We start from the raw sequence: 23348 nt of genomic DNA, 5'->3' as shown, positions 1-23348 counted from the left end.
ATATAGTAGTATACAAATAATATTTATTATTATATGAAAAAAAATATAATGATAACTAAATTCTTGTATTCAAAAATCCTAATGTTCCAACTGAGAATTATTATTAAATAAAAAAATTATATAATGATAACTAAATTTTATATTTTGATATTGGATAATTCTAATGTTCCACCCGAAAGTGGATCAATTTTTTTTAATAATATCTTGCATTTTGATTCTTTTACTGTATATCGCAACATGAACAATAATTCTAATGATAGAATTGGCAAGGACATCGTTACAGGAGATTTTACGTTTGTCGTGTTACCGCCACCTTATTCTTTGTCTTTATCACAATCTTGTAAAATGTAGTTCTTGAATTAAATTTTGTATTAATATATATGTGGGTGATAATATCAATATGATTTTCTTAATTTATTTTAATTCTTTATTTATTTGGTTCGAGTTTTTAACTAACTCATCTGAGTCAATCCCGAGCTGGTCAAAATTTTTTTTATCTTTTTCAAATTTCTACAATTGGCTTTGTCTCTTAGTACACAATTCAAAATTTTAAAATTTTGATTACAAAATTGAAAATAGAAAAACTAAAAATAAAGTTTAAAATTAAAATTTCTTTTTCTAATGCATATTTCTTATCGAGTTGAGTCAAAACTGAGTCCGAGTATTAACCGATACTCAAATTTTAGAGATATAATTTTTGCAGAATCGTATATTTGCTAAAAATTCCGTAAAATGATAAATTGCCCGGAAAAACCCTTTGATAGGCAATCTCTTATTATTTTTGACCATCATTTGCCTGGTGCATCGCTTGCCACGTGGGCGGGTCCTACATAATTGGGAAAGAATGTTCAAGAGCCACATATATAATATACTACAGTGTAATGTAGAGAAAGATGATGAGGAGCAAAATTGAGAAAGTAATCCATGGCTTCATCATCTTGTTCTTTAATGGCAGCTGCAACTATTACTACTAGCACAAGTTTGAGAGCTTCAAAATATAAGTACCCTAGTGCTAGATTGATAACTAGAGCTTCTTCCTCAACCTCAACTAGCCCACTCAGTGCTGCTGCTGCTTCTGCACCTTCACCACTTGTTTCCTCCATTCTTTCCAAGGTTTGTTTGTTTGTTTCTTTTTTATTAGCATCACTCTTACTCTTTCTCTCTTTTAGGCTCCTCTTACAACAGCTTCGGTTCAAATCTATACAAAATCGAAAAATTGAACTCATGATTTGGGAGATGGAGGAGAGGTGGTCTTAATTGACAAATAGCAATGTTTTTGGTAACTTATCCTCTTCGATTCTAATGTTTGAGCGCCTATATTGTTAGGAGTTGTCTCACGTTGGTTGTGGGAGGGGGAGATAGATAGAATATGAACAGCCGGATAAGGCCTCGGCCCAATGCGGATAATATCGTAGTATCGTGGAGTTATGGCTCATGTAATGGTCCTAGGAAGAGTTAGTTGGACGGACAATATCATGCTATTGTGGAGTTGGGCTTGCTTAGCTGCCCAACATTTCCTATGTCTAATTATGTGCTTTTGCTTGATTAATCATTTGTAGGACTAGTGTTGATAGTTGAAACGATGAATGAATGTGTAAATGGCTAGCACTCCATCTGTTTCATGAGTTCTATTAATACTGCTTAGATTAAGGTCTGAATTATCAGAAGAATTGAACATTCTGTCTTAACTAGGTTGTGCAAACAGATCGGGGAGTTACTTTGAAGACGGATGAGCACAAAAAGGTAGCTGAACTGGCTCAAGCGCTCAAGGAATTTTGTGTGGATGAACCTGTAAACTGCCCTCTTATATTTGGAGGTGAACTTTCCCGGTCTCTATTGTCGTAACTAATATATTATGTACCTCCCTAGCTGCATAATTTCTACTTCTCTTGACTTCCAAAATTTCACTCTGACCAGAATACAGCATAGAAGTTACATTAATTTGTTTCATTTAAGTCTCCTGCTGAACATTTGAGAGTTTAGTCAGCACTTAATTATTAAAATTGTATTTAAGTTGATGTCTTTTTTATGGCGAACATGTTTTTAACCTTTTGAAGCATAAATTATGTGTAACAGGATATCATTTACGTTCAATATATTTCTAATTAAAGTGAAATTGTCAATCCTTTTTTCTGTGGATCTTTCAGATTAGGTTAACTAAAATATTAAAAAAAAATGTTACCAGTAACTACTAAACTAATTTCCGATGACACAAGTAAACTGCTTTTCAGTGATACAAAGAGCTTATCTAGGCATGCATTTGCCAGTTAAAATATCATGCTAATAGTCATTGGCACATAATCATTTAAAACCTGGACAGTACATTTGTATTTGAAAGGGATGTTAGTTGGGCCTCATAGTGTAGATGATGAGAATCTGAAGTCTGAGAGGCACAACATATGGATTGATCAAGGCTCCCATCTATTTGCAGACTTACTATTTCTACTTATATAAAAATTGTATGGTGTTACACTTTAAATACAGACTGGTTGCTCTAATTATTTATTTTTATTCAAAATTGGAGTCAAATATTTCACTAGAAATTCTGTACTATATTTATTTCTAATATGACTGTTTTCTTTTAAATTTCTAGTAAACCCTCAACAAAAGAAGCATATATAATCACAGGCATACAGCATACTATAATCTTCTCTTTCAGGCCCCCAAATTTGTTTTTAATTACCATACCAATGCGACACCAATTACCAAATTCACTGTCTTCAACCGCTTCTATTATGGAAATATATGACATTACTTTATGAAGGTGTATAAATGGTATCATAATTTGAATTAATTAAGATAATTCTGTTATGCCAAGATGATTCTATTTATGTACATTTATCCTTGTACATGTTCTGTACAGTAGAATTGCAATCTGCTGATTTCTCTTCTTTTTAGTAACTGTTTATGTGTCACTATAACAAGGTTCAGCTAACAAATTTTACAGAATGGGATGTTGTTTATTGTTCAAATCCTACATCACCTGGTGGAGGCTTCAGGAGTGCATTGGGCCGAATATTTTTCAAGACAAAGGAAATGATACAGGCTGTTGAACCTCCTAATATTGTGAAAAACAAGGTTGCCTTTTCCGCATTTGGGCTTGATGGTGAGGTGTCTTTAAATGGTAAGTCCTTTCATAAGAGGACTCTCTGATGAAATTAACATAAGACCTCTTTCCTTGAAAAATGGAGTTGATTTGCTTATTTACAAGTTCTTTAAGAACTTGTGCGAGGATAATTTCTTGTACCTGGTTACGTTTGTACTATTAGCAAGGATCAAATTCACAGCATATCTGGGAAAGACACAAGTTTGATATTTAATGCAGATAGCATCCATTTCTACTAAACAATCAAGCCGAACTCTAGTCGTAGTCAGACATATTATGTTTAATCATGGAGATTGCTAGGAGTACTAAAATGGTTGGCAGAAGTATATGTTGCATGTCTTGATTGGTCGCCTTATAATCATATTGGTTATATCCTTGGAGTAGAATGTAATGTGATTACAATCAGCAAAGTCAGAATGAAGAAAGATGAGTGGATTGATAAAGAATATAAAGATGGGTGGATTACTAATTAGATGCAGGCTAACACAAAAAAGACAGGTTTGTATTGCTATAATTGTTTAACCTTAGACAAAGGAGCTTGTCAGCTCAGGTGGAGATCTTTATAGTCTTCTAACCTGTCTTTAGACAATTAGATTTCATCACAGAATACATGCACGAAATAATTCAAGAAATTGCTTAAATTCGTCTACCCTATCCCTTTTCCAGCCTCGTTTCTCATAATAGATGGTACATCTTTATTCACTGATAAATGCTTGAAGCCCAGCTGTGCTGCAGGCTGTGCTGCATCCAGCCTGCAGCAAAATGCACTTTTTTGTTGTTTGCATAATCTGACGGATCATATTTATTTCAGGAAAACTGAAGGCTCTAGATGAGAAATGGATACAAGTAGTGTTTGAGCCACCTGAACTAAAAGTGGGAGGACTTGAGTTTACCTATGGTGGTGAGAGCGAGGTTAAGCTTGAGATTACTTACGTAGATGAGAAGATCAGGCTTGGCAAAGGTTCCAGAGGTTCTTTATTTGTTTTTCAAAGACGCCAACCAAGTTCCTGATGTCCTCGGAGCACTCCAAACTTTCTACTCTGTGATAAAGTAAATACCAATCAGACCAGTTGAATCTCTTGTTAGTATGTGTTATGTGGAGTGCTCTGAAAATTTGTCTTTGCAAAGAAACCTTGAAGGAAATTAACAGTTGGAAATACACCATATGAATGACTAATCATTTGTATTTTCTTGAAATGATTTTGGAGAGCTTTCTATAAGGCTTGGCCTTGGTAGCTAGAATTCAAAATGAATATCAAATCGAATACTTGTATTGCCCTGCAATTTGACACAGTGATATGCTAGCAGGAACTGAAATCATGGATATGGGGACGTTTGAGTGAGTTTAAAATAAGTGCTTCTTGTTTAAAGTAAAAAAAGTGAAGTAAAAGTGATAAGCAAGTTAAGAATTATAAGTGATTAAAGTGTTTGGGAAAAAAGTAGAAGAGCTAGCATTCTTAACTTTTTATAGGTGCTTATAGACTTTTTACACAAACTGGATAAGAAGAGTGGAAGCTGGCTTATTACGGAAAGAAGCATTTCTTTCCGGTTGCCAAACACGCACATTGATTCTAATACACAAAACAAGAAAGTAAACAGAAGGAAATACCAATCAATCCGAAAGATAATAAGTTTTGAAGAACCAATTTGATGTTTGTACTATCCATTTCGATTTTGGATTTAAAAAAATCAATTTAAATTAATTTTAAAATTTACATGTGCCATCTCAAACATGAGTTTAATGATAAAAAATTGTTGTAGTAATTAAATCTAAAGAAAAATCTTGTTATCATATTGTTATTTATTTTATATGAGTATCACATTCTTTCTAATTGAAATCTTTTTTAAAATATATATATATATATATATATATATATATATATATATTTGTGTAAAATTTTGTGATATATATATTTTAGAAACTATCTTGGACAGTAGTTTTGATGATACTTATTAAATCTTAAATCAGTTTTAAAAAAATATGTTGCACATCATCTTTTTGAAATAAATATTCAATAAAAAACCTGAAATATGATAAATAAGTATGTAATTTATTATAATTTACATCTTCGATATCATAAAATCTGAATATTATATTTTTAAGTTTATTCGTGAGAAAATTTAGCAAAAAAAAAGAAAGAAAAGATTTGGGTGTATATATTATTATATTTACAAGACTAGACAAGACCAGAGAGTAAGAAGCAGCACTCTTTTGTCTATTTTCCGGCAACCCTCGTCGGAGCGGTGGTGCATCGACCCAATAGGTTTCATTTAAATATACATACGGGTGTCTGTGTCTATATATTTTAGTTTGATCTACGCGTTTCACTAATTAAATTGGTCGTGAACCATGTGATCAAGCTGCTACAACTCTTTAATCTTTCTTGCTTAACATCTCTTGCATGTCTCTCTTTCTTATCTTTCTGATGAAATTATTGTTTCTTTCAACTTTATGATTCATAAGTATCACTCCATACAAGTTGTTTCTTTCGGATTTGAAATCATGTTGTGTGCTGATCAATTTTTATTTTTTTAATTTATTTGTTACCTTGTGGATGCCCTTTTCTTATTGATTTGTGACTAGATGGTGAGGTTTGGATGAGGCATTAGTGCGGGATCATTTAATTATACCAACAAAATAGGATATATATGCATGATTGCGATTTTTTTTGCTTCTTCTCCATTTGCAAAAACACTAATATAGAGGTGGCGGGGAACATCGAAGCCCTTTAATCCGTTAGAGGAACATGGGGATTAGTTGAAGTAATGAGTCCCCCATATATTGGGGGCTCATTACTTTAATTGAGATAATTTAGTTAGAACTTTACATTTTAGTTGGAACTTTAGGAGTTTAGGTGGTTCTCTAAAAAAGATAGCAAAAAAATTATACCTAGAGTCCAGACTAAGAGGAATGTATAAACTAATGCTAGTTTCAAATCTATGTCCATTTTCCATTTGACTGACTATCCTGTTCTTGGAAATTGTTGAGAGAATTACTTTCCATTTTGTGTTTAGTTTCATAATTGATCTTTTTATTATTGTATGGTAAGATTATAAAAATTCTAGGTAATTTAAGTGGTTTCCAAATAATTGGTAAATGATAGCTGAAACTCATCTAATTTACTTTCTAAATCTTTCGCAATCTATCGACACTGTGGTGTAATTTACATGCTATATGTTTCTCCTTTTGTATCTTCATTCAATAGATATCTTACCCATTTCTATTTTAGCATGCTAGCAGGACACTGATATTCCAGTCCCTGCCTGGATGCTTTCCTAGCTCCACTGCAGGGATGATTGTATAATAGATGATTAGCTACTTCATGATATATTAATATATGTATTTTCTCTGTTTTCCGTTCAGAGAAAGGCATTACGAGTTCAAAATCAGTTGCCGATAATGTCTGCATGTAATACTGGTACTCCAAAAGCTGAAATAGATGAGGCTTATCAGCAGGCGGAAGCAGCTGTCCGTGTCACTAAGGTTGTTAAGGATGTTAATGATGCACATGTTTCTGTTCCTGCATATTATTATAATAGTAAATGGGTTCTTACTAACAACATTTGAGTCAATTATCTCTTATAATCTTGTGTATATGCCTTAATGATTGTTTCATTTTTGGAAAATATATCTTTCAGCCAATTATGATCTTTTGTTATATCATTGCAGAAATTTCAGGATGATATAGAGATATTAGGTCTTACGGTCAAACACTATGAAGACAAAATTAGGTATCTGAGGATGGAGAAAGACGGTGTAGATGATTCCATTATAGATCTGGAAGGTACGCGATATCCATATCAGCACTAAACCCAATAGTATATATTTTTATAAATGAGATAACTAGAGAGTTGCAAGAGTTAGAAATGTGATAGCTTTCTTGAACTAATGAAACCACTGAGCAGCATTTTGTTTCCAATAACCTTTAGTGAGTTTTAAAACATATGATTTATCACTAACTAGTTGGAAGAGTTCACATTTAGGTGGGAAATTCTGTTTCCACACAACTTACATTCCTAAGCTTTATATATAACGAAACCTTTCTTTTATCTTAATGATAATCAACTTTCTACAAGAATGATTTGAGGGTCACTATATGAGATAGTGTTACCTGTGATATCACAGCTAAAGGTAATTGTAATCACTTTATAGATCATCACATGAACCAAACTATTGCTCTAAACAATAATTGTCGACTACCTCCACAAGTAGGTGCTTTCGGCCTTGTAGATTAACTTTCCAGTTTTATGTTTTTAACTTAAAATAAGTAAAAGAGCTTGACAATAGGGAAAGTTAAGAGGCAGAAGTCACTTCAGTTTGACAGATATTATATTAGAAGGTAAGATTTTTTCTTGCAGGAACAATGTCTCTATCACCTCATCTACTTGCTGTTTCACTATCCTCTGCTAATTTCATTCTCAGTTATAACTGGCAAGCATCATGCATCATCTATTAAACCTGAAGAAGAGGATTCTCAAAGTGAGGATGAGACATATAAAAATATTTTAAAGCTGGAGAAATCTGCTGCTGGACTTGTATGCCAGTTAAAAACTCGACATGGAACTCAGGTTTCTCACAGTCCATTAGTGAACGATGTAACTGGTATTGTTGCTACGCTTGGCAAAGTGGATGATGAAAACCTTAGCTGGTCAGTATAGTACACATTGTGTAACTTGCATGTTTCATTTTGTATGGTTGTTGGTGTTTCAAAAGAAGTGGCAACTTCCAAGATGAGTCTACCACTCTCACACGGAGTTTATCAGAGTACAGTTTTTAATTTGGCTGTTAGAAAATTTTCAGCTTCCAATAGCAAAATTATTGAAAAGGCTTTTCTGTGTTATAGCTATAGTTCTCTTATCAAAAAATATGTCTGCAACTTACCCTTCAAGGTTTTTACTTCTTGTTCCAGAAATACTTTTTATTGCTAACTCAGACATCTAAAATGGTCAATAAGGTTTGACTAAACTCAAGCTTGCATGCCCTTCTACACACACATAAAGCCTTCTTATTCTTTGGGGTAGTATTAGATTACAAACATGGAAATGATGACTCTACAGAAAAAGATATTTCTAGATTAGAACTGATAGACCTAATTTACATACAGTTTAGAAGTTTTTTCTTGTTTTTTAACAGAATTGTAGATATATTGAATTATTAAGTAATGGACTACATTGTTATGGTGTTAGGCTTTTCGCAGAGTACTTGGGAAAAGAAACAATGTTGGCACTTGTTTGCAAAACTTTTATTGGAGTTGAAGCTATTGAGTCTTGTGATACAGAAGGTGCTATAAACAGGAACCATGGTCTTCATGGGCTCGGCTATTCTGTTGGACGTACTATACATGGACGATTTCATGTCATTTGTCTTGCTGATATAATGTATGTGGTTATTTTCTTCATTTGTTAATCTTCCCTGGGTTTTCTTTCTTTCTTATATTTATCTTTTTCTTTCTCATATTTTTTCTCTGTCTCTCCCTCTATATATGTCATAGACCTTATGTTGGCAAGTTTATAGCTAACGATCCACAAAGGAGGCTTGATCTTCCAAAGCCAAAATTTCCTGGTGGAGAAATTCCTAGTGGCTTTCTTGGATATGCTGTGAATATGATCCATATTGATAAGGCAAACTTTTACGTCACAACCTCCGGCTATGGCCTTAGAGAGACTCTTTTTTATCATCTCTTCTCGCACCTTCAAGTTTATAGAACTAGGAAAGACATGTTGAAGGCCCGCCCCCTCATATCTGATGGAGCATTATCTTTGGATGGAGGAATAATGAGAAGCCGTGGTGATTATTACCTGGGGAATAGGTAAAATCGATCTTTGCGATATCGCTCTTGTCGTTTTTGTTGCAAAATCTACATTTATAATCTCTTTTTGTCAGGATATTTTTTGTATCGACATTGATAGTGTTCATATTTAGGAACAAGGCATCATTTACTTGACGTGTGAAGGATTTTCAGAAAAAACAAGCTGGAGTCGTGCAGTGTCTAAGTATATGTTTTGTGATAGGTGGTGGTTCTGTTGCATGTACGCATATATGCTCCTTTTCCATAATTGTTGTTTTGATTCGAGGAGTTGTCTGGGGCTGGACTTCTATGTCTTTGTCGATCAAATCTGTAGGGTCCTTGTAAGGTCTGATATAAATTATAGGAGGTCCTAAATATGGTTGCATACTAAATCTAAAGATCCTGGTTGTCAATAGTCATTAATAAGTGCAATCAGTATCTACTGATCAATGTTGGGACATTCTTTATATCATCACTTGAATCAACACTCCAATCAAATAATTAATTATATAGATATCTTTCTTTGTATCCCTTGTGTTATTTTATTAAATCTGAAAAGTTTACATATCTAATACACATTTCCGTTTTTTAATGGCTTCATCTTCATTTCTCTAACTTCCGTGATAAAAGGGAAGAAGCAGAAGTGAAGTTCCCAAGAATCTGCGAAAAATCAAGTGTACCCGGAAACTACTACGAGATTGAAAACAACCTGCACAGAAAAAAGTGGGATCTCGAAAGATTGCTAGAAGTTATGCAGAGAGAACAATCAAAGCTGGACCAGGCCAAGTTCGATTTTGAAATCAAGAAACAAGATTTTGTTCGGTTCTTGGCAAGAAGTTCACATCCAGCTCAGGTATTGTCTGAAACATACATTAATTATCAGTCATGTCATGGTGTATTAATTCAACTGCATCACGCTAGTCATATGCTATACAAACTTTTGCCTATTAAATACCCAAGGGTAATACATATATATTATAACAATAATTAAAGTTTCCCTATTGTAAATATTTTTTCTGGTATTATTCTCTAATAAATCATAACTTCCCAATTAGAATACAAATAATGTTAAATACTTATATTAAAAACTCATTGGGAATTCTATTCAGATTATTATTCGTATTTCTGATTATAATGTGCAGCCGAAGCAGGAGCAGCAGTAGATTCCAGCTGGGCAAGAGAGTTTGGCCTCAAGATGAAACAGTTCATCAAGACATCAACTCACTCTCTTGTCATCATTTAGTATGATTCTGTAGTTGTGCTATTGTCTTACTGTTCTTAAATCTGAATATGGCCGTTTCTGAGGATGAGGGGTAACCTAAAGGTTCATTTCCCACCCACTGATTCCCATTACAAGTCTGGACTTATGACATCCTTTTCCAGTGTTGAGTTTATTTGTATTAGAAGATAATGCTATCTTGTGTTTATATGTTGTCTTAATTCTGGGTGTATTTGTACTATAGATGATGTTGTATTAGTTCTGCGTTTATTTGTACTACATCAATGTTGTCTTAGTTGCGCGTTTATTTGTAGCATAGATGATGTTGTCTTGGTTCTGCATCCCGTGTTGATCATGTTCGTTGTAGTTCTTTCTACCCAAGATACACTTACCATTTATCTTATGGCCCTGTTTGGGAATTAGCGATTAGCGGTTTGAATCAGATGTTTTGACCAGTTGATTGAAATAGATTTTTTGACTATCAGATTGAATTATCGGTTCCGTGTAAAATTGTTTGGTAAATAGCTGTTTCATTAACTTTTCATGACACATACCAAAACCTCTAACTCAAAAAACTCCTAAAAGTAGCTTTTTGAACCCAAACCTCTATTTAATCCGCTGATAATCAATCCGCTGATAATCAAACACTATCATTAGCGGATTGAAATAGTCAAACCTCTAAATCATCCCAAATCTCTGATTTTTCCCCAAACCGCTAACGTCCAAACACGACCTATATCTTTCTTCACATAACGACCATTTTTGGTCATTTATACCTTTAATCCATTGTCATGATAGAGTTGTACTTTTTTTTTGACAAAAATCCATTGTCATGATAGAGTTGTACTTCACAACAACCGTTTTCGATGGTCTATATAATGGTCACTTTTATCTGATGGCTTTTAGCCCTGTACTGTAGGGAATCCTTGGTTAACATGGAATACATTGTTCGATCTTAATTTTTTTTTTTGAAACTATATATATTATATTGATGGAGGCGATGCAAGTATACTAATAGTAAAATTAGGACTAATTGAGTAATTGTTGTCCATTTGGTATTGCACTAGAAAAAATTTTGAAACACTAGTGGATAAGTCACGAGAATACCCACCAATCTCCCATTCCGTACAAGAAAACAAGAAAATGTGAGGTTTCCCAAAAAAAAATCCAAAATTTTTTAAACAAATTTTATTAAGCAAGATCCACTTACACTAATAATAATGTGATCCTAATATCATCCATATGTCGCTCAATGATATTTAGTTAAAAAATTGGGATAAAATTTGAGTTATGCAGTTGTACCAGTCCTGTAATATTAATACGTCCTCTTTCTCCCCAATTTCAAAAAATAAGAAAGTAATTATCGTAGTCATGGAATCTTTAAGATTTTGTTGCATGAATTATGCAATAAAACAGCTCCAAATTTCAACACAGCACCTCACTACATATATGTAATATGTCTGTTGCATATGTACATATTTATCTGTGGGACGCAAGCACTCTACTTCCAGAGTTCCAGTTGGATATTTCTGAACCATATAAAACTTGTATAAACAATTCTCATCTTCAATTCAAAAAATATGGTTTACATGATCACATTGATACTGGTCACGGACTCACGTCTGATCACATTCATACTTTATCGTCCATGAACCCTATGATTATAGTTTCTATAGCAATGACGATGATTACGAAATCAAACTCCAATGATTTATTGTACCAACACTAAAGAAAACTACGAAACATTTTCGTTGTGCAGGCTATCCAAATGTCACCATGACATCAAGTAATATATTTTCATATTAATTATTAAGCAAGCTACACAACGTTTCTTGTGTTAGCTATTAAGACAGCATCACAACATAAATCTATTCTAATGACAATAATGCTATCACATCTCAACTCTTAAGTTGTCACAAACCTTGGTAGAGCAGAGTGTTGTCCCATACATATCCACCACCACTACTACTTACAGAAAGCGACCAACAACTCCTTCCAGAAACATTACAGACAAAAAAGATAGCCAAACATTGCCTTTAATCACTTGCGCCTCCATTAAGGTCTTGGAGTAAAATCCATACTCTGGTGCAACTAAGTTCTAGTTAGACATGCTACCATAATGTCGATACAGAACATGCCTGCAGTTGAAATCAACTCGACCAGGATCCATATCATCATTTCCCAAATCAAGCATCTCTTACGGAACTTAATGCGCCATTATGGTCCGGTAATAAGCATTGTCCATGTACAAAAAACAATAAATTCTCCATCAAATCTTCAACAAAAAATAGTGGACCATTTATGATGCTCACTAATAAGCATTGTCCATGAACATGGGAGTTCTCCACCTAGAAAAATCAAATGTCATCCAACGGCTTTGCTTCACAATTGGTGTTGCATAAATACCATTTTATTACCATACTTGACGATCTCTGGTCTCTAATCCAGCAAATCGGTGCAACACCTGTCGTCTACCTCAAGATGGATACTGAATCTGATTCTAAATCTCATCCACATTCAATGTCCCATAGAGCAGCTTAGTTGGATGTAGAAGAATTTCTACTGCAGCTACTGAAGTTTTTTAACTATGCAGGGATGCAAAAATTAAAGCTCTCCATGTACAATTAATTTGATGTTATACTACGAGGATATTGTTGATTTGACAGCTTTGATGCAGGTACAGTAAGTTTATATAGTTGGTCAGCTGTAAAAACGCCAACTGCTCTTGATGTTGAGTTGTATTTACCAAATGTGTCCCCACATTTTACAATGATCACCATCTTGTAACGCTTTTCTAGCATCAAATTAATAACTCGGCCAACAGATGTCGTGGTTATAACGCATGGAGCTGGGCTTTTCATCATGGTAGACAGTGGGGCATTTAACTGCAGGACATGTAAAGCATAAACAACAATGCAAGGAGGATACTCGAGAAAACATATATTATTGCAAATTATTGGTAATCCTAAATTCAAAATACTATGCATTTCCATCCAATAATGGTGAAAGAAAAAAAATATTCAGCGATAAAATTGAAAATAAGATGCCATTGGGGAAATGAGGCATTATATTTCCCTTAGCTTTTTCTTGTTGGTTCTCTCAGTGTGGACAATAACCAATCTTTGAAGTCTTGAAGATACATCTAGTATAGGTGTTTCATTATCAATTTCTCCCAGGGGGGGGGGGATTTCCAGGCCGTATAGGACTCATTATTTCAATAGATGAAGGGTAAAAATGATCGACCAAACTGTAGGAACTGTTGCAACCTTTAATCCAATTTATTAAAGAAAGCAACAAGGTTGCAAGTGCTTTAGTTAAAAAAGAACGGTCCCTGGGGATCTGGAAAAATGTACCTCTTTGCAGTCTTCAGCATGAACTATGCCAACACAGCTACCCCAGTCGTCTATAATAGGAACACTTGAATCTCTGTAGAAACGCATCACAACTTGATTCAACCTCAAGGTGGCTTGCAGTGGACGAGCTTCTTGCAATGGCATCATTATGCCCTCAATGGAATCAGTGACTGATAGCTAAATTAGGATCCCAGTAAAAGTTATGAGACTTTGACAAAGGGAAGTGTATAGAAAGCTAACAAAGATTTCATATGCAACACAGAGCAGCAAATATCTACAATTAGGATCTCGGTACTACAGAGTGAACGTGTGTATTAATAACTTGGATATGATAGACCTGCATATATGTACACACACACACACACACACATGAGGGGGGGGGGGGGGGGGGGGGGGGGGGAGGGGGGGGGGGGGGGAGAAAGGGAGGGCGAGAGGGAGAGGGGGACTTTAGTGTATACGGAGGGAGGGGGGGGAGAGAGAGATGAGTTTGTATGTGTATGGGTGACCGGATTTGATTATGCTGGGACCAGTAAAAAACATTCATTTGATGAGGTTATTTATTTTTCAAATATTTATTTAACGAGGTTCTACTGTGTATACACAAAGACTGAGCCCCTAGAGGCTAGCTTCTGAGTACTCGGCAATGAGAAAGTACCACCTAAAAGTGCAGAATACCACATATTGGAATACGAAAATGGCATGCGCCGGGCACACAAAAGTAACAACTAATGTGTTCCACAGTCGTATTCTCACTATAAACATGCACAAAATTAAAATGCATGGAAGGTATAGATATATACCTGGGGAAGTAAGTAAGGATCAAACATGGAAGCAGTGAAACCCAATAATGCTTCTATGCGTGCAGCAACCTGGATGCAAACAATACTATTCAGAACTATGGTTGTTCACCAGCAAGGAAGAATATATAAAGTTGGCAATATGAAGTACAACTTTGAGGATATGAGACTTAAACTAGTAGTGTTTAAAGGTAAAACTGAACTGCAGAGGAGTCCATGCAATTTTATAGTAAATTGAGACGCAAGTTGTAGCTTTGTTTAAAGAAAAACATATGATCTGCACGATAAAGGATCCCTTCCAGGAAAATTTTAAATTAGAACAGAATATTCAACCAGAAAGATATTTGGAAGTTATCTCATACCATTCCTCCTCGACTAGTCCAGGAAATGCCATTCCAATCTTTGATGATATTTGACAAACAGTGAACAGCCACATCAAACTGAGACAACCAAATAAAAAATTAATATCACACATTACTATTGTTGTTCCATATTTCATGATTTATAATTTCGAGCATTATATTTAAGTGAGTGTGGCAAGAATCAATCTTAGTTCTCGAATAAAAAACGAAACGAGGTAAACCATGCGAAAACCATGGTTTGAGACATATATGGTCTTCTTTCCTGCGGACTCCATCACCGTGTAGTGTTTTTACAAAATTGTGGATGGGTTTCTATACTCTGGAAGCAGCATTAATTAAATGGCAAATCGCAACTACTGTTGATGATCTGGCTGTGGAGCAGAGTTTGATGGTGTATATAAATGACTATAGTTTAGCAGGGTAAGTTTAACAACTGTTACAGTTTTCTTCGACTCCATAGACTAATTTCCTGGAATTGGCATATCAGGATTTGTGGATAATTACATCACAGGATTCAGTTTGGTTTGTTTGTTTCACTGTTTTTTATACTTCTTATCTCTTTTTCTTCCCGAATCGCATGAACAATACTAGCACTGGCTGTGTTTCTGAAGTCTGTGTTGTAGTAGTAGGTGGTGGCTGCTGAACTAAGGTTTGTGAATCGACTAACTATACATTTGGGATAATCTAGCAAATTAAGCAACAAATTAAATACATAAAATGCATGTATATATAGAATTAAAACACGATGAAAATGGAAACATAAAATAATCTGCTGATGGAACCATCAAAAACTCCCAAACTGTTAAACAATGTTAATCGCTGGTGTGCACTTCCTGATTACACTGTTTAAGTGATATTAAATGAAGAAGCAGCTCCTAAAAAAATTCACCCCATAATAGTATCACAGTCACCACTCACCAGATCAATCACCTAAAATATAATCCTTGGTTGCATCGTTTTCTACACCTCAGTAAATAATCTAGTCATGTGTAACAAATTTCTTTTTGACCAAAATGAGCACTTCCTGTTCCAATTATAATAGCACTAGTTAGGTGCCAGAAACATTTAGAGTCTGTATTTTGATGCAAATTGATATTCAAAATTGTCATCACAAACAAGAAAATTGACTTGCTTCCACAAAGATTCTCTTCTTCTGCTTGTCTTTTATTTCTTAATCATTTCCTTGTCCCAGTCCAAAACATTAAGCTAATTTGCCATCGCTGTCATATTAGCTTCATTTTGTTTCCTTTCTCAACTTCAGCAACCAGTTGTCATCTATAACCATAGTCACTAAATCTTAAGATTGCAGAGCGGAATCTGGCAATCTGCCAACTTTGAAAGTTTACGAGCTTGTAGATATACGTATCTATTGCTTATACTTAATCACCTTGGCTACCATTTATGGCATGACCTTGCCTCAGCAAAAGTAAATAACCTTTCCCTAATACCAGCACCTAGCATGTTCGATTAGTTTAAGTTCATTAATACCTGAGACGCACTGATGATATTGTATTTGATATTTAAAACAAGTATATAGCTTGTTTTGTAGCTATTACTTCGTAAGTAGTAGTTTAATAGTTTCATATTCATAAGTAATGAGACACATAAATCACAACGGTAACTATGTACATCGAAAAGATTATGTCACTTGGAGTCATACATATCTAGAATACTGAGACGTATTATGCAGGGAACTCATTACTTGCGTTTATCTTAAACTCAGCAGTAATGTTTTTTTAATTTTTTAATAAAGCACAATAATGATATCAATATAAGAGACTTTATGCACTACAATCGTAGATCGGATACCTGATTATCATTTAGAGCCGCTTCCATAAGAAGATGATCAGCTTCAACATGAGCATCTGATGAGATAGTTCCAGATGTGTCTGGCCACATGCGTCTGTGCAGATTTTTCACCAAATCATACTCGCCTTTAACAGCTAAAGCACGCATCAAGGAGAGGTAAAGATGAGGTTTTGGGCGAAGACTGCTATCTTTAGAAACCTGCTTCAGCATTTCCCCAAATACACAGAGAGCACCTTCACCCAAAATTATTTTTGTTATGCAAGTGAAAGAGTACTGTAAACTTTTGCAGCGCAAATGGACACAGAAGGTATAAAAGAAAAACCCAGCATGAGCTAGACAATCAACATACATAGACTAATGTTGTACTTTAACATCATATGCACATGAACCGTAGATGTGAACATCTAAACAACCTACAGTCAGAATCTAATAAAATCTCGAAAAAAGAATTCTGGATACTTACAAGATATTATACTTTGTGTACTTATGCAGTTATGCAGCAGTAGGAATTTATAGTTTTATTCTCGACATGGGGAGGTGAGTTACATATTTTTAATGTGTTACATAAATTGCTTTAGTCTGATGGTATTACTTTCAGGTACAGTCAGTTATTATCCCTTTCATAGTTCCTACAGCACATACCTACTAATAGTGCACAAGAACTTATTACTATCGTGTGATAACTGATAACTTACATTAGCCAAATTTTTTGCTTAATAACCATATATCATCTCTCTTCCATATGATTGTAGTATGCCAAATGATAATATAAATTGATAACATGTGAGCATCCTACAGACAGGATCGGATAAATCTCAAAAAAAGAATTCTGGAAACTTAATATTATATTTAGTGTACTTATGCAGCAGTAGGAATTTATATTTTTACTCTCAACATTGAGAAGTGAGTTACATTTTTTAGAATGCATTGCATAGATTTCTCCAGTCCCATGGTATTACCTTTAGGAACAGTCAGTCATTATTCCTTTCGTACATCCATACTAATACCGAATGAGAACCGAGAACTTAACTTGCATCACTTTTTTCATCTATAATATAGTATTACTTCTGTGCCGTAAGCTTCCGAGTCAAATTTGTTGCTTAATAGCCATATAATATCTCTCTTCCATATCATTGTAGTATGCTAAGTGATAGTACAAATTGATAGCAGACTTGCTTTAGATGTCAGTTCGTAACATTTAGGTCATTACTGTATCAGTTGAATTTAGTTAAGGTAAGCAAAACAAGACTACAAGTTACTCCCTCCGTCCCTTTTTAGTTGTCACATTTGGTATTGTGCCGGTCAAATTGACCAAAGTTTGACTGAAATTTATTAATATTTTATCAATTGAAAAAATAATAAAATATGCCACCGGAAATAAATTTTAATCTACTTTAAGATGTAAGTTTCAATTTTTTAAAATAATGAAAGAGTGACTTATAATCTTTGGTCAAAAGTTAGTCAATTTGACCAACAAAAATAGAAATGTGACAACTAAAAAGGGACGGAAGGAGTATATATTTAAAAATATGATGTTTCCAGATCTTCAAATATATTATACTCCATTCAACAAAAAAGCATCACTCAGTTAAAAAAACTGTTGCGACGAGTATTTATTCCATCAATGGAAATATAAGGCACAATGTCCCTTAACCGAAAATGGTGTGTTATATACATACACATATTACAGCAAATCAGAAGAAGTTAAAATACCAAGTGTCCTGGTGCATGCATGGATAAAGATCGAGTTTCAAGGATTTTTCTTACAACAACATTAAAGAGCAATCAAGTGGGCTATGTGGATGTACAGCCATAATTTTTAAAAACAAATACCGCTTATGCTGATAATTCTCTCAGCTCTTTATTACTTTATATTTTTAACTCATATACCCATTTAATAGAGTCCTTACAAGAACGATTTGGATGGTCAATAGATATGGTCATTCAACCGCTTAGTTCCAGTGATGCTACTTATGCCACTGTACAAATAATAGTTAGCCCATAAAAAGCTCTAAGGGGATTTACATAGGCACAGAAACACATCCTCAGTGTTGCAGAGACGCAACATCTCGGATATAGGTTGTTGTGTAGATCATAGATTCAGCTTCAATCATAGGAAGTGCACAAATATAATGCTCTTTAATTAAACTCTATTAGCATATGTCAGCAATCCTTTCATTAATACAGAAGCTTGACACCTTAACTCACATACTACCAGATTCTGAATATAGCAGATCTTAAAAGCACCATTCATAAACATATCATACCTTTAATCGAACCACAAGTTAGCAGCACATCGATAATTGAAGTGTATGCAACTCGATCAATCAACAGGTTATGACGTAACTTCATTTCTATAACAATTTTCTCAATGGAACCAAGATCCTTCATCTGTCCAAAACCCTGTATAAGAGAACACATATTTACAATAAAACTTAAAAAACAACATAGCCAACAGAAGCACTTAAGACCATTATATATGCATGTGGTAAATTTTTTGATACATGATACCACACAATTTGTTACTGAGTACTATATACACCATATCTTGGAGTCACTTCTCTGAATTTCTCGCGTTTCAATGGTAGTAATCAAAGGATACTGCAGATTTTCATAATAATAAAACATATGTACTGTCTATGATATGGGCTGCATCGAGTACTCTGTAACTCCAACTCTTCATTTTGCCTCGAATAGCTGACCCGGAAACTCGACACCTCAGACACTTGTTATAGGCCAAAAATGTACAATTTTCAATATATTACCGAGTCCAACACTTGGACATGTACTCATGTTGGACATCTACTGCCAAGTTTAACAAAGAACATGTAGATAGCAATTTACATCAGAAAGTAAAAACACCTTGCTGAAAAACATATCTGCATCAGTGGAAATTACTAGTTCATCCCTCAGAATTAGAGAATACATGTTTCACAACTCGAAAATGATTTTTCTAACAGAAATGCACATTCTAATTAATAAAAAAGTTTCAAACTAGGAAAGTGAAATTAGACACTGTCTGTCCCCAACACATTTCAATGCCTACACAAGGGCCGTGACCGGGAATCGTAGATGCATATATAAAGATAGAAACAATAGGACAGTCGATTAAGGTCTACTTATAATTTAGCACACTCATGCAAGAACAGTTTAAAGGCATTCCTTATCATCTCAATTTGTTGGGTCCACACATTACAAAGAGTTTCTAAGCTTAAAACTTAAAAAGATGAAATCTGGGACATAAAATAAAATTTACTTGCACGGTGATTTACAACAGAATTAAAGATTTTTTGCTTCATTATATTTGAGTTTTTTTCAAGAGCTTTTTGTTAGTGATTGTTAAGATATGCCTTAGCTGCTGCTGCTGATTGTTTTTTAAGTGTGTTTGTTAAGTCTTAGTGTTATATGTCCTGTTGCTGGAAGTTAAATATTTCTAGGTAAGATAGTGTGTTGTGGTAGTTAATCAGGTTCTGTAACTGCAGCCCTGGTAGTTAGAATTATTAGGGTTAGTATGATTTAAATTAGCAGTTATTGTGGTAGTCAACTGGTTATAACTTCCACTATTTAAGATGTACTAGCTTGTGTATTGTTAAAAAAGTGGGAGTAATGACTAATGAATATGCAGTTTTTGTTGACATATTCTCCAGTAGTTTTCATTTTTAAAATTAACAGCAATATTCTTGACATAAAATACTTTTACTCCTAAAAGGAATACTACTATGCAAAACCAGTACAAACTACAATCAGTGGCATAACATTGATCTTGTTATCCACCTAGATAAACATACAAGGTATATAACTGCAAATCTAACCTTAAGTAATGTTGTATATGTAATAATATTAGGTGCCAGGTCCTCATGGCCGTCTTTCTGTGACCTGTCCTGCATAATACTCGTAGGTGTCTAAATCCAGAAATTCACAAAAACCGGTAGCAGCAGTATATAAGTAATTAGCTCTATATAATGTATAAACATATAACCTTCATTTCCTGGAAAAATTGCACTGCAGATTCTAGATCATTCATCCTTACGCATGCAAAGATTATAGTATTATATGTGAGCTTGTCAGGGTTCAACCCTTGTAGTCGTATATCATTGAAAACACGTAGTGCTGATTGAGGAGACCCCGTGCTGATGTATCCCTGCTTGCAAAAGTAGGCCGCGGATATTAATTACTAAAACTTTTCTACTTTTTTAATAGGAACTAAGAACACAAATAATCTGAAGTGCCTAAAAGCAAATACAGATTGTCAATGTCACAAACCTTCATCAACATATTGTAAACCGAGATTGAGTAGTTGCCTCCTTCATTAAATACAAATCCATAACGAGCAAGAAGTCCATTCGCTCGACGCAGATCCCCTGTACTAAAGCAGAAGAATACAATAACATAATTTGGAGAAAAGATGTATTAGTTAAATAAAATAAGGATGCCGTTTTTAGCATGTTTGTTAAGAAGTAACACACAGCGGTACGCTCCAATAGTCAGATTGCCACAACTGACTACTGAGTTACAAGGGTAAACATATAATTAACAGAACCAATCCACTTCAAAAGCCTATAATATCTACACAATTCTCAATATTAAAGAAAGTGGGACTGAAAATAGAATTTCCGGCCTGTGGTCACCTTATCAACTTTGAGCCGAAAATCTGTAAAGTGTATTTTAGGGACACTAAACGTGAAATATTCTTACCTGCTTCAACAAGAGCATTCAGTAACCCATATATAAGTGGGGCTGACAAAGTTGGACTGCCCACAGCTGTACCTTGTTCCACCGATTCAAGTACTTGAAATGATTCGTCAATCCTTCGAGCATCGCCCAAACCCTTCATTGGAATAAATGAAAGAAATCAGTTCTCCGTTTGTGAATGCATTATTCTAACAAATCAATTACACTGTCAATAAATAGAAAAGCAAGTCAGATTACAGTTCAGTTAAAAGCCAATCAATGTGCCAGCCTGCCAGGGCTTCAAATCTAGCAACATGAGGGCCTAGGCACTACCATACAAGGACCTAGATAAACCACCGAATGACTTAAAAATAATCAATATTCTTTCCAGTTAGGGCTTAAAGTATATGTACCTAGACAAATTCTTGTCATTTATCAAATACAATATTAACTTCATTACAAAGAGAAGAGAATTCAGAGACTAATTGTTAAATTTGCAAGAGTAGAGTCGAAATTCTAAGTTGTCTTTAACTATTGGTTTTCATTACCTCTGCTTTACCTTTTCTATGCATACATTGTGATTTAGCAGTCATATTGTAATCATACCCCCCACTAAATTTATTTTTTTTATAATTTCCCTATTAAGTATTCAACTAAATTAAAGTTTGTTGTTTATGTTGGGTGAACTTGTATTTGTGGTATATATTTGAAAATAATGCACTTCCAGTGTCAACAGTTTTACAGTTTAATGCATGCATCAAGGATCCAGATACCATTGCCACATTGCATATGCAACTATGGAAAACTTCATTCATGAAGAAATATGGAAAAAGAAAATGAATACTAATGTAGAAAGAAGCAGTTGCTGAAAATAGTTTCCTATGGTGGAAATTTTTTAGAATGTGGCCATAGTCAATCCCTTGCGGCACCTCTATTTATGTTAATTGTAGCTCGCTTATAGAAACATAGCAAGCAAAGTACAGATAGATGATAAGCTATTGTCTTGACATAAAAATATTTTGAGACAAATTTAATGTTTTTCTTATAATCAAGTAGAAGGTTTAGTGCTGTTAATTTTGACAAAATTTGTACCTACCCCGATGAACATAACTTATCAAGGAAATACGAATTTTGGAATACAGCTAGTGATTCATGCAGACTCCAAACTATCTATATACAAATTAATTTGCAATAACCTTAGAATATGAGTATACATTAAAATGCCAGATATTGATCCATAGAAAGATCGGATAGTGGTAACTAATAAATTAACTAATTATAGCTTGATTATTTCATGAGACAAAGCATAGGATCAGACGTTAATATGACTCCTAATTAATACCAAAGTCTAAAGTAAAATGTCCGAAGTACCTTGAGCAGCGTCCCATAAGTTACATTATCAACACCACAACTACCGAACTTGCACATCTCTGCAAAGACTCTAAGAGCTGAATCGATGTCTCCACAATGAACACAAGCCTGCATCACTGCGTTCATCACAATCGTGTTGAGCTCTCCATGTCGTGTTTTTGCAGCCTCAACTTCCTCAAAAATCTGTACCAAAAAAGAACGTCGCAATTCAATAAATCACGAGCACTTATTTCTCCCTATACATAATTCTTACTCATCATAGTTTGACAATTTTATGATTTACACATTTAATAAGTTATGCATCGTCAATTAATCTATCCAAATTAAACACAAAAAAATCATAAATTAAGAAAAAACAGAATAGAAGCGATTTGAGAAAAGGACCTGATTGAGTTGTCGTTTGCGAGTGAGTCTAACAATGCGAGAAGTAAGCGGTTTAAAATTAGGGGATTCAAGTGTTTGCGATTGATGTGTGGACACTTTTTTGGGATAATTTACATAACAATAACAACAATACGAAGATGAAACCGATTTTGTGGTAGAAGAAAATACTCCGATTCGCTGCTGTATCATCATCGTCGTCATCACCTGATTATATCAACAAATGAATACACACAGTCCTGTGCGTAACTGTATAACAGTAGCTGCACAAAAGAGGAGTGAGAATAATCCTATCTATCCGCCAAATGTGTGATAGAATTTTGGTATAATATCGTATCGGACGGCTCATAATCGTGAGTGTTACAAATGGAGTAGCCGTTATGGATAATATACATGCGACCAAATTTGCACGTACATTCTTAAAAATGTTCCGATGACCGTTTAATATTCTTTTGTAAAAAATTTAATATTTAATATTTTATATTAGTTA

At 34.3% G+C, this 23348-nt stretch overlaps 3 protein-coding genes across 5 annotated transcripts; 2 read left to right on the top strand and 1 right to left on the bottom strand.

Moving 5' to 3' along the window:
* The first annotated feature begins 881 nt into the window (after positions 1 to 881).
* On the top strand, positions 882 to 4303 carry LOC108201177 (probable plastid-lipid-associated protein 8, chloroplastic). The gene is made up of 4 exons (XM_017369496.2): positions 882 to 1113; positions 1693 to 1816; positions 2948 to 3124; positions 3918 to 4303. Exons 1-4 carry the CDS (start codon positions 925 to 927, stop codon positions 4115 to 4117), a joined length of 690 nt encoding a protein of 229 aa, XP_017224985.1. The 5' UTR covers positions 882 to 924; the 3' UTR covers positions 4118 to 4303.
* A 958-nt stretch (positions 4304 to 5261) lies between these two features.
* LOC108210395 (protein DEFECTIVE IN MERISTEM SILENCING 3) lies at positions 5262 to 10451 on the top strand. Of its 2 annotated transcripts, none has more exons than XM_064083972.1 (8): positions 5262 to 5370; positions 6471 to 6590; positions 6777 to 6891; positions 7530 to 7755; positions 8294 to 8485; positions 8599 to 8916; positions 9526 to 9748; positions 10038 to 10451. In XM_064083972.1, the coding sequence occupies exons 2-8, from the start codon at positions 6507 to 6509 to the stop codon at positions 10056 to 10058; spliced, it is 1179 nt and encodes a 392-aa protein (XP_063940042.1). In that variant the 5' UTR covers positions 5262 to 5370; positions 6471 to 6506; the 3' UTR covers positions 10059 to 10451. The 2 variants fall into 2 exon arrangements, with proteins under 2 accessions (XP_063940042.1, XP_063940046.1); XM_064083976.1 differs by lacking the exon at positions 5262 to 5370 and adding an exon at positions 5492 to 5510 and having other exon boundaries at positions 10038 to 10201.
* Positions 10452 to 11896: 1445 nt separating this feature from the next.
* LOC108204896 (pentatricopeptide repeat-containing protein At5g10690) lies at positions 11897 to 23208 on the bottom strand. 2 transcript variants are annotated; one of them, XM_017374568.2, is made up of 12 exons: positions 22862 to 23208; positions 22478 to 22660; positions 21131 to 21263; positions 20699 to 20796; positions 20415 to 20576; positions 20248 to 20316; positions 18703 to 18838; positions 16436 to 16668; positions 14627 to 14704; positions 14268 to 14336; positions 13468 to 13644; positions 11897 to 12999 (listed from the first exon to the last, which is right to left on the bottom strand). In XM_017374568.2, exons 1-12 carry the CDS (start codon positions 23060 to 23062, stop codon positions 12739 to 12741), a joined length of 1800 nt encoding a protein of 599 aa, XP_017230057.1. In that variant the 5' UTR covers positions 23063 to 23208; the 3' UTR covers positions 11897 to 12738. The 2 variants fall into 2 exon arrangements, with proteins under 2 accessions (XP_017230057.1, XP_017230058.1); XM_017374569.2 differs by having other exon boundaries at positions 12656 to 12999; positions 18703 to 18826; positions 22862 to 23204.
* Positions 23209 to 23348: the final 140 nt, after the last annotated feature.

The sequence above is a fragment of the Daucus carota genome, chromosome 1 (assembly GCF_001625215.2).
Source record: "Daucus carota subsp. sativus chromosome 1, DH1 v3.0, whole genome shotgun sequence".
Lineage (NCBI taxonomy): Eukaryota > Viridiplantae > Streptophyta > Magnoliopsida > Apiales > Apiaceae > Daucus > Daucus carota.
Note: the sequence above shows the minus strand (reverse complement) of the source record. Positions and strands in the feature narration are given on the sequence as shown.